The sequence below is a fragment of the Narcine bancroftii genome, chromosome 9 (assembly GCF_036971445.1).
Source record: "Narcine bancroftii isolate sNarBan1 chromosome 9, sNarBan1.hap1, whole genome shotgun sequence".
In the NCBI taxonomy this organism is placed as follows: Eukaryota; Metazoa; Chordata; class Chondrichthyes; order Torpediniformes; family Narcinidae; genus Narcine; species Narcine bancroftii.
This window is the reverse complement of record NC_091477.1, coordinates 94808302-94821758: the sequence shown is the minus strand read 5'-3', so window position 1 is coordinate 94821758 and position 13457 is coordinate 94808302. Positions and strand designations below refer to the sequence as shown.

General features: G+C 36.2%; 1 protein-coding gene across 14 annotated transcripts in view; it reads right to left on the bottom strand.

Moving 5' to 3' along the window:
- The window catches only part of ccdc150 (coiled-coil domain containing 150), an 88093-nt gene that overhangs the window by 22204 nt on the left and 52432 nt on the right, over positions 1–13457 (bottom strand). For 13 of the 14 annotated variants that reach the window (XM_069896928.1, XM_069896921.1, XM_069896917.1 and 10 more), the window contains exons 17-22: positions 11597–11723; positions 9089–9283; positions 6660–6728; positions 4747–4905; positions 4107–4193; positions 2046–2217 (exon numbers count right to left, since the gene is read on the bottom strand). In XM_069896928.1, coding sequence (XP_069753029.1) covers positions 2047–2217; positions 4107–4193; positions 4747–4905; positions 6660–6728; positions 9089–9283; positions 11597–11723 — 808 coding nt within the window. In that variant the 3' untranslated portion in view covers position 2046. Of the gene's footprint in view, positions 1–2045; positions 2218–4106; positions 4194–4746; positions 4906–6659; positions 6729–9088; positions 9284–11596; positions 11724–13457 lie in introns of those variants that run through there. The other variant, XM_069896930.1, reaches the window with a different exon arrangement.

Sequence of the window (13457 nt, the reverse complement as noted above, 5' to 3'; positions counted from 1 at the left end):
ATAAGAAGCAAGTTAAAGAAACAAAAAACAATTACTTTAAGTAACTTTGAAGTGGTGTGACTTGGTGTTTTAATATTATTGTTGCAATGGAGAGTGCTGTAAAGGTTCTTACAACAAATGGAAATTATATCATCTGCATTTAAAAGATGCAAAATTACAAAGCGAAAAAACAGTTGATTAACTGAAAGTGCTAAAGACAGAATTGTATTTAAAAATTAGTTTGATGTGAAAGTTGGGGCAATAATTTACACTACTGTGAAGAAAATAGCATGGGAAAGAAGGGTATGTTAACCAAGTATTTCAAACAAGTAGGGCTGGAGCACTGTTTAAGATATAGAGAGAACAAGTAATTTAAAACAACCAAAGGACAATATTCTTTTGAAGCAAACGATATTTCTGACAGAATTAGAATTGTATATTTCAAGGAGTAGCTAAACCATAAAGAAAAGATGAGGCTAACAACAAACATGAAAGGAACAGAGATAAATGTGGAAATTGGTAGCAAATGAAACAAAGAGAAATAGGATTTAAATCATGGGGTCAGGAAAAAACGTGGCAACCAAAAGGAAGAGAATCTGTGATCATCAGGACAAGTGAGGAACAGAGACTTGTTGCCACTATTCTCTAAATGGCAAGTCTCTGAAACCATCTTTTATTCGTGCTTCTCTGTATGTGATGTAACATAATAAATCTGTTTTACTTAAAACCAATACATCTGAACCCCGGTAGTTTGTTGCCATCAGTAATATACACAAGTCTTTTGAGTAATCTTGAATTAGTTACCAGTTGGAAACTTCACACCCCTTTCAGACCAATTACATAAGAAGAATCACAAAAGGAAACTTTTTTTAATGCCTGCATAGAGGTGGGGTCAAATTATTCATATCAAGAGAACACAAGGACAAACACCAACAGATTAGAAATTCCAGTTGTTTCACGGTTTGTGAGATAGAAGGGTGGTTGGTAAAATTATTGAAGAGTGGGATTTGAGTGGGAGACCAAAAGGAAAAAGCTTCAAAATAGGTGGGATGGCATAACAAATTTGGGGAATAGGAGAAAGAATGCTATCTTGATTGTACAGAAGAGCAGAGGAAAAAAACTTCCCTCCTTTTCATTTTTCCATGCCACTTTTAATGAAAGGTTTTACCAGAAGTATTCAAATGATTTTCACTTAGATTTTGCTGACAGGTGTGCATTTAAACTTTTTTTTTATTATTTCAGATTTTCATTATTTAGAAATATTCTGTTATGCAGAAGTCATTTTTTAATTTCTAATAACATGGATGGTGAATTAAGGAAAGAAATGCATTACTACATCTTATGTGAGTTTACTGGTTTTTAAAAATATGAAATTATTTATTCATAAACATGAAAAGTTCTAACTCTCACTCAAGCTGCCTCTCTTCATTCAATTAAAAAAATAAACAGACCTCATAACACCCTAGCAGTTATATTTCCATGAAGAAGGAATCACCTCAATGTCTACATTTTGATTTGGTCTTTAACATTTTGGTTTGATCACTTGGAATATTTTGTGGGGATAATTGAAGCTGGACTGATTTGAACTTTCAACGACTGAAGTCTTTTACCCCTTTGTAAAAATAGAAGATTGAATTTGCATAAGCAGCTTAAGTTGTATTTTTACCTTTATGCAGTACTGTACTAAAACCATCTCCAAAGGTTGCTGCCGAATAAAATAATTTAAATGGCTTTATCGTGGTTTATCTATTACAAGAAGTTAACCTTGTATCAAGAAAATAAGGAGAACAGTGGTTCACAAGCATGTAATAATTTGGGTGAGTGAAATATCTAATGTCATAAATCCAAATGGGCATTACAAGACACTTCAGCGGTGTTCTTGTTTGTAGAGAATGCACTTTTCATTGATAAATAATTAAGAGAACATTGTACTTTCTGTTTCTTTGGAAGCCCATTTTCTGCATTTAGAAAGTGTAATTGATATTTATTCATGAATTATAGCCATTTCCATACCTCCAAACCTTAATTCAAAGCTCAAGGAAAAAAAATTTAAAGTTCTCACTGACCTTAGATGTGCTTTGAGCTCAAACCTAATTCTCCACCAGTCTTCATTTGATTTTCTCCACTGTACAATTGTTCTTTTGATGTGTCAATTCCACGTACTTTTATTAGTTCTGCTTGCAGACTGAAAAACTTGGACTTAAACCACTGATGTGCTTCCTCCAGGTCAGCACTGATCTGAAAACAACAGGGTAAGTGACAACACTGTCTCAGATACCACTGCACATTATACAGTGTGTACCAGTACAATGTACATTTTTTCCAGGTGATTGAATTTAGTGCACAACGTTAACTACTTCCGTAGAGCTCCCATACACACTGAAATCCTTTAAGACTTGTCAGTGATTTAGAACACCTTTTCAATTCAGTAACAAAACTTTTAGAAATGTGTACAATGTTACTCTACATCTTACCACATAGCAGGGCTAATTCCTACCCTGGTGCAGGAAAGAGCACAGTGTCCAAGTTGCTATATTTTCTTTTATATCAGGGCCCCATATTCAACTCTCCCTTTTACACCTTGATGTTCTGATCCTGTGCTCCCTTCATTCATATCAGCTTCACATTCTGCAGTCCCAGTTCCTGCACCCTCTTTCACACATTGGGATCCTGGTTATGAGCTTTCTTTCACATATTGAGGCTCAAGTTCCCATCTCCCTTTCGAATACCAGGGCTCCATGTTCCTGGACTCCCATTTGCACAGGACTCTGTTCTCGTGCTTTATTTCACACACTGGACCCCAGTTTTCATGTTCCTTTTCACAGACAAAGGCCTCAATTCCAGTTTTTCCTTTCCCTCACAGGGTCCCCAGTTCCCATGCTCACTTTCATTCACGCATTTTTAGTTGCCACATTCCTTTTCACTTACTGGGATTCTGGTTCCCATTCTACCTTGACGCTCACCTGGTTCTCTCTGCCTCCTCCCTTAAACTTTATCTTGCCATTATTTCCCATGAATTCTCTAAACCTACAATGTTCACCAGGAAAATTATTACTTTACTCTAACATCTAAAAACATCTACTCTGTAACATCTATTGGAGAATTAATAGGAATAATATCCTTTAGTCTATAAAATCTGCTAGACTCTCACCAGAAAAATCCTGAGCATGCTGGATTAAAATTTTAATTGTAATATAATTTGATTTTTAGTGAAATTATTTTCTCTCAATTATTTCACTCTCTCCTACAGTCATGTGATCACACTGTTGCTTTGTTGCACTGCTGTAATATAGATTCACCTAGTGACTCCAGGTCTTAGATTCATCTGCAAAAGCTGTAAAACAATAGGCCCTTTCAAACTGCCATGTAAAGTGGGATTAACTGGGCAATTTGCCCAGATAGCACCCCAGTTACACGGCAGTTAGGAAGGGTCCGACCCCATTAACCCTATCGGAATCCAACCGGGTCCCTGACCCTACCTCAGAGGTAGTCAGGGGACCCAGTTAAACTTACCTAGGTCGCATCCACAGGCGATTTGAAAATGAAAATGGCCATCCCACTTAATCCAGTAATGTCAGCACTTGTGTGCGTGCATCACCGGGTAGCCAGCATCCGAACATCTGGGGCAGTACTTTTGGTGAGTACGTGACATGCCATTGCAGGAGCAGGATCCCCCTCAAATTGCTGTGTTGGTGATTTAATGGGTAGATCCTCCTGCAATTTAAAAGGTGCTTCCAGCACCTTTGCCCTAGTAATCGCACTTGGGTCCCAGGAGGACTACATAGGTGCTGCAGTTTAAAAAAGGTGTGGCAATATGACCAACAGCCTACTGCAGGGGGCGATCTCTGTACTTGCACGAATACCACCCAAGGGCTGACTCCACCTGGCTGGCTGTCAATCAGCCAACCCGAATATAGACCTGAGCCAATCCCTCCTGAGCCACCGAAGCATGAACTGGTGTTCAGACTTTTATCTGAGTAAAGCCTGTTGTTCTGTCTTTTGAGTTTTGTGCTTGCTTGCTGCTACCTCAGCGCATCACAAAACACTAATGTTAAACAGGTTGACAAGATCACTTTGTAGGACAAAAAGAATACAAGACAAGTATCTCACGTGTCACATCCTCCCACCTGCTGTGATTCCAAACTGGCTTCCTTCAGTTTGAGTTCAGTTTCTTCTTTGCAATTTTGTAGATTTCTTATCTTTTCCTCAAGACCCTAGGAACAAAAATAAATATCCTGTGGTTCTTTAAAAGCTTATTATTATTCTCTACAAACTGATTTAACAAAAGCATGGTAATGCCAATTTCTTGAACCAGATTATACAAAATTATTAACAGTGAAAGAATTAACTGGATCAAACATTACACAAATCTAATCTGGTTGTTCCTGTCATTTAGGCATTGAAGACCAGGAAGATCTGATGTATTTGGAAACAATTTGGTGTCAAATTTTACCATAAAAACATAAAGGATCTAGTCATTCATCTCATCATGAGATTAATAATCAGAACCAATACATGTAATTCTGGTTACCCAAGATACTTTTCTTAACTAGCTCATAGTGGTCACAATGGAATCAAAACTACAAGGCAGAAAGTATTTCATTTAATTCCGTGCTCAAAGCCTAAAGTGCAAAATCTCAACCAAACAATTTTCAGTCTTATGAATTGCTCAATAAGTGCCAACTAGTTATCTCACTGAGCCTCAAGACAGAAAATCTCAACAAATGGCTCAACTGGAAATTTGCACAAAAATAGGTGATAACCTACCTGACATTTACTTCTCAGCTCTAGAATAAGTTGGTTTTCTTTCTTCAGCTGTATCTCTTGTCGACAGAGAGACACTGCCTCATTTTGACTTTTTGCCACATTCTTTAGCTCCTCTTGTAAAATCTGCACCTCTCTCCTAAATTTTAGAATCATTTGAGACTGCAAAAGAAAAAAACACCCATAATAAAGTAGAATAAAAATGATCAGCAGAAATAATAAAAATATTCTCTCAAGAAAACTGAAAACATTTAATTGACTATTTATTATATACAAGGCTGAAATTAAGAGTTGTGATACAACAGTTAATAGTTTCCTTCTTGGATTTAGCTACAAAAAAAGAAATGAAGCTTGATATTATCTAGGATAGAGTGATACACATGAACAATACTTTTCATTTTGAATTCAATATCCACTTTACAAATAGATGCAGCCTGGCCTGTTGAACATTCCTGCAATTTTCATGTTCAAGTATATTGTCATCTGATTGTACATCTACATGTACAACTTAACGAAACAGCACATCTCCGGACTTTAGTATGCATACACATTCACACAATTGATATACAGTATAAACATAGCTATCCAAAATAAATATAGATAAAATAATTGACAGCATTGCTACATTATGAATTTAATATGTATAAGCTATAGAGCACAGGCAGTAATTCACAAGAACACAAGAGTAGAGGAGCAAGAATAGGCTACTAGGCCCCTCAAGCCTGCCATTCAGTAGGAACAAGGCTGGCATGCTGGTCTCAATTTTGCTTTTGTGTCAGTTCCCCATAACCAATTTCTATTTATCCATCTAAATCTAAAAACCAAGATCTATGAAAGAGAATCTAAATAATCCAACTTCAATGCCCTCTCACCACAGCTCCTTCTTTCAGCCCTTTATTGAGCTCCCTTATGAACAATACAATTGAATCAGCCTTCACAACTGCCAAGTAACTGCATTCCAGATCATAAACATTTGCTTCATCTGAAGGCTTGACTTTTAGTTTTTTTGTTAATTAATTTCAAATGACATTGTTCTTTTGTTAAGTAATTTCATTTTGTCCTCTGGCTCTTGACTCTTCCGCCAACTGAGACAACCTTTCATCCATCTACTCTGTCTACACACTTCATGATTTTCAAAACCAACATTATATTTTATCTGCCACTTATCTATTCTTTTTACCAGCATGACTGTACTTATTTCCAAGTTTTGTGCCATCAGAAATTTGTAATTTTTTTGTCTCGTACACCAGTCCAAATGACTAAAATATATAATTAAAACAGCAGTGGAAACTCCACCCTCCCGTCCAAATCACAAACTCTCCTCCGTTTCCTATAACTTTGCTGATGTTGTACTCATTCTGCAACATACCTGTTATTCCATAGCCTTCAGCCTCAATGACAAACCTATTAAGTGCTACTTTATCAAATGTCTTTATGTACTGCATTTCCCTCTTTGGTCCTCCCTTGCATCATAAAGAAAACTAATATTTATTCAACACAATTTATCTTTAATAAATTCATCTTGGTTTTCTTGAATCTATCTGCTCATATTCAAATGATTAATAATTCTATTCCTGGTTATTGATTTAAGAATTTGCAATGATTCCAAGATGCTATATTGCCTTTCTGGTATAAGGATTAACAATATCACCGAAGAACTGCAGAAAATTCTAGAGACAGAAGATAAACAGCTCGTCCACAGTGATGTTCCAATGACACAAACAGAAAAATAGGTGAAGGCTGATTTTAAAGAGTTAGGTTCAGAATCTGGATTTTTAAAGATCCCTTTGATTATTTCTGAATCCTCTGTTCATCCACACAGACAGGAGAAACATTTATTCAAATATTTTACTAAATTATATGAATTAAAGATGACTTAATGCAGATAAGTAATGCCCCGATGTCTATGTACAGACCTGCTCAATGTTCTTTTTCTGATATTTCTCTTTTATTGTCTCCATCTGCTTCAAGTCAGCTTCAAACTCCTGTGCAAAACATACAACTTGTTAGCAGAGCCCATTTGCAATGTCTTTTTTTTGTTTAGCAATCACTGATAAATTATTATTTAATAACTTTATAATCAAACAAATTAACTTCATGTTAACCCTTCAATTAAATCTGAGCACACAAGTGCATTTCAGTTTCATTGTATATTATAAAGAAACATTGTTATTTACTCAAACAAAATTCATTATAGATCAAGCAATTAATTGGAACTATGTGACAAAGCAACACATACGCATCTAAACAATACTTACCTCAGTATTTGGGATGTAATGGTATTTTTTTAATTATAAGCAAAACAAAAAAGGTGGTTTATATGAATGTTTGCAGTATAATGTCGCTGCAAAACACTGAATTTTGTGACTTATTCATGACAAATTCAGATTCTTTTTTCCATTAACCAAACAAACTGACACCACAGTAGTTCACAGTGGCATAGTTGATCTGGCAGGGAGGTCCCAGCTTTTACACTAGAAAATCTTCCCTCTAATCATGTGGCAGGTTGTTTTTGATGTTGTCTCTGTGGTAATATAGAAACACAGTAGCCAAGTTGTCTGCATTGGGATATTTTGTGGAATGGTCACAGTGCCCATTGTTTGCTGGAAAAACAAGATAGAGGTGCTCTGATAAATTTTGGGAGCTGGTGTGTGGTATGGCAGGATTGGCTGAGGAACAGAAATAAGATATTTTGGAGTTTATCACCACTATTTTGTCCAAGTGCCACTCTGAAATACTGTGTCACCTATATTCACTTTTGCCAAAACCCATCTGCTGTCAATTTTGCCTCTGTCACATTTAGAATTGAGTGTTCCAGTGCTCTCCTGCCCTTACTTTCAACTTAAATATTTTATCCTACATATACCAGCTACATATACTGGTGTCAGTGCTGTGCAATTGCTCAGAGGGTCAGAGGTCATGACAGATTGAGAGACAGATCACCCATGCCGAAAGGCAAAGCACCTGAATGAATACCAGCTTATTCAAAATATAGCAATAATAGTGGGATATTGCTGCCTTCAAACCAATTCTGGTGAAATCAAGGCTGGGAAATAATCTAACTGCATGTATCATATCCTTTGCCACATATCTCTATTAACATTAGATAAGAATTCCACATTAAAATTTACAACTGATCCAGCATCATTAACTTTTGTCAAGAGAAACTGGACTAGAAATTTCAATTCATTATGATATATTTATGTGTGCTGTATGATTCTATTCTTTTCAGAACATAGAGTTTGTGAATTACCTTCAGGTATTCCACATGTCACACCTACAAATACATGCAGCCAAACAAGTGCATTGTATCCAAATAGTATGCAAATGAGTACCCTGTAATTTTGGTTCAAATGCATATAACCTATAGACTGTGGAGGTTTTTCATGCAGAAGTCAGGCTTCACAAAACTTTTCTAGATTATTATTTAAAGATTCCTGTCCATGGAGTCTGGCTGAAAACCCAACTCAGGTAGGTCCTTTTATGTAAAGGCTAATCTATCCGGATGGTTCTCCCTTGGGTCCACTTGTTGTGGACCTCAACCCTCTTTTAGAATACAAACCCGACGCCAGGTACCATGATTTCCAGACTGATCACTCCGCACCCAACTTCCAGACTGATTCTTGCTATTGAACCCTTCCTCCAATCTCCAGAACAACATTCTTAGTTCTCCCCTCCAACTTTAAATGACTTAATCCTCAATATCCCAATATTCCAACTCCTTCTCCAAAGTTTCACACAGGTGTCCATCTCCACTGAAATTCTCTCCCTTGGGACCTTGAGCATTGTGAGGTATGTAATTTTCCAGCAGTGAGTTCTCATTATGATTGAATTTGGCTGACTTTATACATTTAACATTATGCCAAAAACCATATTGTTTCTGGGCCTGCCAATATTTTACTTTGTATATGGTTTTTGTTTATAACATCGTTCCTGAATGTGTGTCTATAAATCCTGGTCCTAGATTTTACAACCTTTCCAAAACTCTACTTTCCATCTTACTCTAATGCTTGTGACAGGGTGAAGACCAATGGAGACTGAATGAACCAAATGGTGACAATACAGGATGAGATAGGATCGTATGGGTTAATTAATTGTTTAATCAAAACTGATCTGCTAGGAAGAGATGTAGAGAAAGAAAAAAAATGCAAGAAATCTGCAATAAAACAATGTTGGAAAAATGAATACATTAAAAAAATATTGGTTTGAGATCATATGAGAGTCTGTCTATTTATGGAGCTAGCATCTTTACTGTTAGAGACATGAATATTTTGGAAAGAGTACAAAATAGAATTATCTAATCATTGTAAGTTTGCAGATAAGTTACAAATATTATGATACATACCTTGATTCTTTCTTTATTTTGAACAGCAATGTTTTTTGCTTCCAGGTGGTTTTTCAGTTGTGCTTTCTGGTCTTTGATCTTTGTCTTCAAACATTTTACGATCTTCTCAAATTCAGTAACTTTCAATCGCAGTTCTCTATTGGTCCGTGATAATTCTGCAGATTTGGATGTAGTTTCATGAAGAGTTTTTTTAAGCTGATGTTAAAAGACATGAGTGAGTTCATGTGAATGATAAATTTGCAATTACATTCATTCAATCATTCATATTTAAATTTCATCTGGGGCTGTGATGCACCCAAATATGTCATTTAACTTTCCTGCTCTAGGTCAATTAAATCAAATGGGCTTCCTCAAGTTCCGAAAGGTGTAATGCAATTACTTGTTTCTGAGCAAAACATGCCATTGAATATTCTGATGAGAATATCTGTATTCCAGTCTTACATCCAACGGAAAGGTTGTAATCTTAAGCAAATATTTTTGAGAATCCTGTGGGGTGGTGTAATGAACAAAGGGGTTTTAATGCATCTGTTTATTCAAAATATTTATAAATAATTGAAGAATGTGAAGCCATTCGCACTTCATCCAGTTTCATGTTCTTCATTTAGTGATCACAAGATCTATTGTTCCATAATGAGAATCAAATTGGAGATTGCTTGACAGGATATATCCATTTATCTTGTAAGTATAAGCAATTCTCCATCCTATACCCATACAATAATACTACAAAAAATGCAAATTCAATGTCCACATTGAACCAAAGGGAGAAGATAACTGAAAGAGGAGAGAAAGAAGAACAAAATTAGAGGAACCCTCCCACCCTCCAAGAAAAATAAAAGAATAAAATGTAAGAAAAGAGAAAGAATAAAATTGGCTTCACCAAGGATAAACCACACTCCCATCAAGGGTCAAATAACCTGGCTTATCTAGGGTCCTTGGCTCTGTGAACACCAGGGGGCGGGGGGAAGAGACAGGAGGGGGGAAATCATTAAAGATTTACCCCGATATACCTTGGGTATGAATTCCATATTCTTGAAAATACATCACACCTGTTTCTGAGGTTATAGGGAATCTTCTCCAGGGGAACACAAATATGCATTTCTACCTTCCAGAGGGCTAAACCTAGTTGGGAATCAGATTTCCAAGTAACTGCTATGTATTTCCTGGCCACTGCTAAAGCGAGCTTAACAAATTTTAATTGATATTTTGACAGCCTCATTTCCAGTCTTACATCTTATAAATTTCCCAATAAAAATAATTCAGGTGCCTGAGGGTATCAAATTCCAGTCATTTTTTTTTCCCAGGAGATTATTCAAATCTTCCCAGAAAGGCCTCACTTTAGGGCATGACCAGGTTGAATGCAAAAAGTACCAATTTCTTGACCACATCAAAAACGTTGGTCTAATATTTCCAATTTCAATTTATGTAACTTTTGTGGAGCAAGATACAGCTGATGCATGGCACGTCGTATGGCACTAGCCAATACTTTACATTAATCTTGTTAATCATGCTGTCCCAACAAATTTAAAATATTTTTTTAATATCAACTCCTTGCCTGCTTTCTGCTCACTCCTTGAGGAAAGGCTCAGGCCTGAAACGTCTTTACCTCGTATGGATGCTGCGAGACCGGCTGAGTTCCTCCAGCATTTCTGTGGTTTTACTTTAAAAGGAATTGGTAACAGATCTATGCTAAATGAGATATGTTCCAAGTTCTGAGCAAAGCCTGGGCCAATTTGCTGCTGACTTTCTCCATGCTCTTTGTTATTGAATAGTTTGTTTTTTTTGCACGTTTCACAAAGGGTCAAGAACTTCTTTGTGCATACTTATCAGCCTTCTCCCAACTTGCCAAGACATCTCAGACACTAAGAAATTCTGCAGCAGCAGACCTTCAATAAAACATCTGTGGCCCACCGCATACCATATCCTCAATGCATCTGTGGCCCACCGCATACCATATCCTCAATGCATCTGTGGCCCACCGCATACCATATCCTCAATGCATCTGTGGCCCACCGCATACCATATCCTCAATGCATCTGTGGCCCACCGCATACCATATCCTCAATGCATCTTTCCAAGCATTTATGTACTTTTAAATCAGCCTGTATTTAGTTTAAATGCAGCAGAAATTAAACAGTTGAGGTTTTCACCCCATATTCCAATGGGTTCTTACCCTCATCAAAACAATCAGAAAATCTTGCCTTTCAAACACTAAATTATCAATTTTCATCATTAGTTTCCACGATTTGTAAAATGTTCTGTCTGAACAGTAATTACTCACACATTTAAGCAAAGCATACTTTTGAATGTTCTTTTCCTGAAGTCCAGCAAATGGGTAATGCAAATAATAACCCTGAATACATCTTTCCCATAGCCATGCAATTTATTGATAACTTCAACATAATTATTTGTTTTTGAAGATTTTGTGCACAAACTAATTACTTCCAGTATCTTTAGGATTGCCTTTTTTTTAAAAAAAAAAAGAAACAGAAGAATGGTAATTGGTCTTACTTCTATAATTTCTTTCTGACTGGCTTTCTTCACAAGCTCTCTCTCACTTTGGAATTGTTTTTTCAAAGTTTCTATTCGTTCATTGAACATTTTTGACTCCATTTTTGCATTCATGACTTCTTGTTCTCTGCAAAATGTTTATGTGAAGGAAGAGGAGAGAAGAAGATTAGAATGCAATTGGGTGTCATGAATAGATATCGACATCCATTTCAAAATTATTGTGGTTGTGAGCAACGCATGCCTTCATCGAGGTTTGGACAGCAGAATGGTGGTGAGGTGAGGTGAAACAAAAGTTGTTACCAAGCCTATGTTAAATGCCATTTGACTGTAGTTTGGCAAAACCAGTATCAATGTAGTTCAAGGACAGATTTTTTTTTAATTTTAAATTTAGACATACAGCATGGTAACAGCCCATTTCAGCCCATGAGTCCATGCAGCCCAATTTAAACCGCATTCACCTACACCCCCAGTACACTTTGAACAGTGGGAGGACACCTGAACCCTCAAGAAAACCCACACAGACACGAGGAAAATGTTCAAACTCCTTACAGACAGCACGGGATTCGAACCCCGGTCCGATCCCAATCACTGGCACTGTAAAGGTGTTGCACTAACCATTGTCCACTAATACTTGATCCAAAACTCATCAGAATGGATGCCAAGTGGCATAATGCCAAAACATTACTTCACATGTTTATAAAACATGTTCAACTCTTTTATCCATGTCTCTCTCTACCAAAAAATCAGATTTAGGTTGTACTTCAACCCATGCACAATCAATGAATCAGGTGATTAAGGTATGCAAGGATAGCAATAAATATGGACTCACTGACATAGCCTGGATCAAGAGCAGTAAAATAAAACAAAATTTCTATAAATAAGTAGAAAAAACTAAATATTCCTATTATTTTATTTTAGAAGTCAAGCAAAGCAATTGGCAAGGCTAATTTTATGAATGCATATCATCTTTGCTTCCAAATCTTTCCCAGGCAATGAATGTTACACAAAAATGCAATCGTAGTCCTATGTCCCAGTATTTCTACCTGAACAGTAAACATTATAAAAGAAATGTAATAATTATTTTCATTTAATGATTGTGAATATCAAGGAATCAAGACAATTTTTTTTCTTGAAAACAATTTCAGAGGATTGAGCAAGAATTAATAATTTGGATACCTTTGGTGGATAATAGTTAAAAGACTGCAAGCAGATCATAAAAGGCAGGAATTGTAACAGAAAATATCAATGTCAGAAGAAAAGGGAAAATTAAAGGGAATAAAAATCATAAATTCAGCTATGGGATAAGAAATGAGCTCGAAACAAAAGCATGCTCAATACTGGGTTTTAGAGACAATTTAAAATTGTACGGATAGAAGTAGAATCACCAAATTCCAGAGATAAAGATGAAAATGGCTGAAAGTTCCATCATCTATGGCACCTGATTGCAGTCCTTCGCAAAAGACTGGAGTCAGACAATTGAAAGATATATAAATCAAATGATCAGACAAAATTAAGATTAAGGTAAAAGGAGGACAAGAAAATTTAAAAATGAAAATTTTTATGTGGTCAATATTCATATTAGAAGTCTAATCTTTTCGAAAAAGAATTAAGCATAATCTGCTTTTGAATAAACATTTTTTGGTTGAACTGTCTACTTAAATATTATTAATCTCTCAGAGTTGGTGCTGAATAGCCAAATATCACCGTTTAGAAACTGATCAATACCATTTTAAGGCATTAAAGCAATCACCTCAAGGCTGTGGAAATTGCACAATGAACTTCAATTGTAATTGTATCAGACCAGCTTTGTTGGGATTCCCTGTCTTGCAATGTGATGAAACTGGCATTGAATTGATGTGAT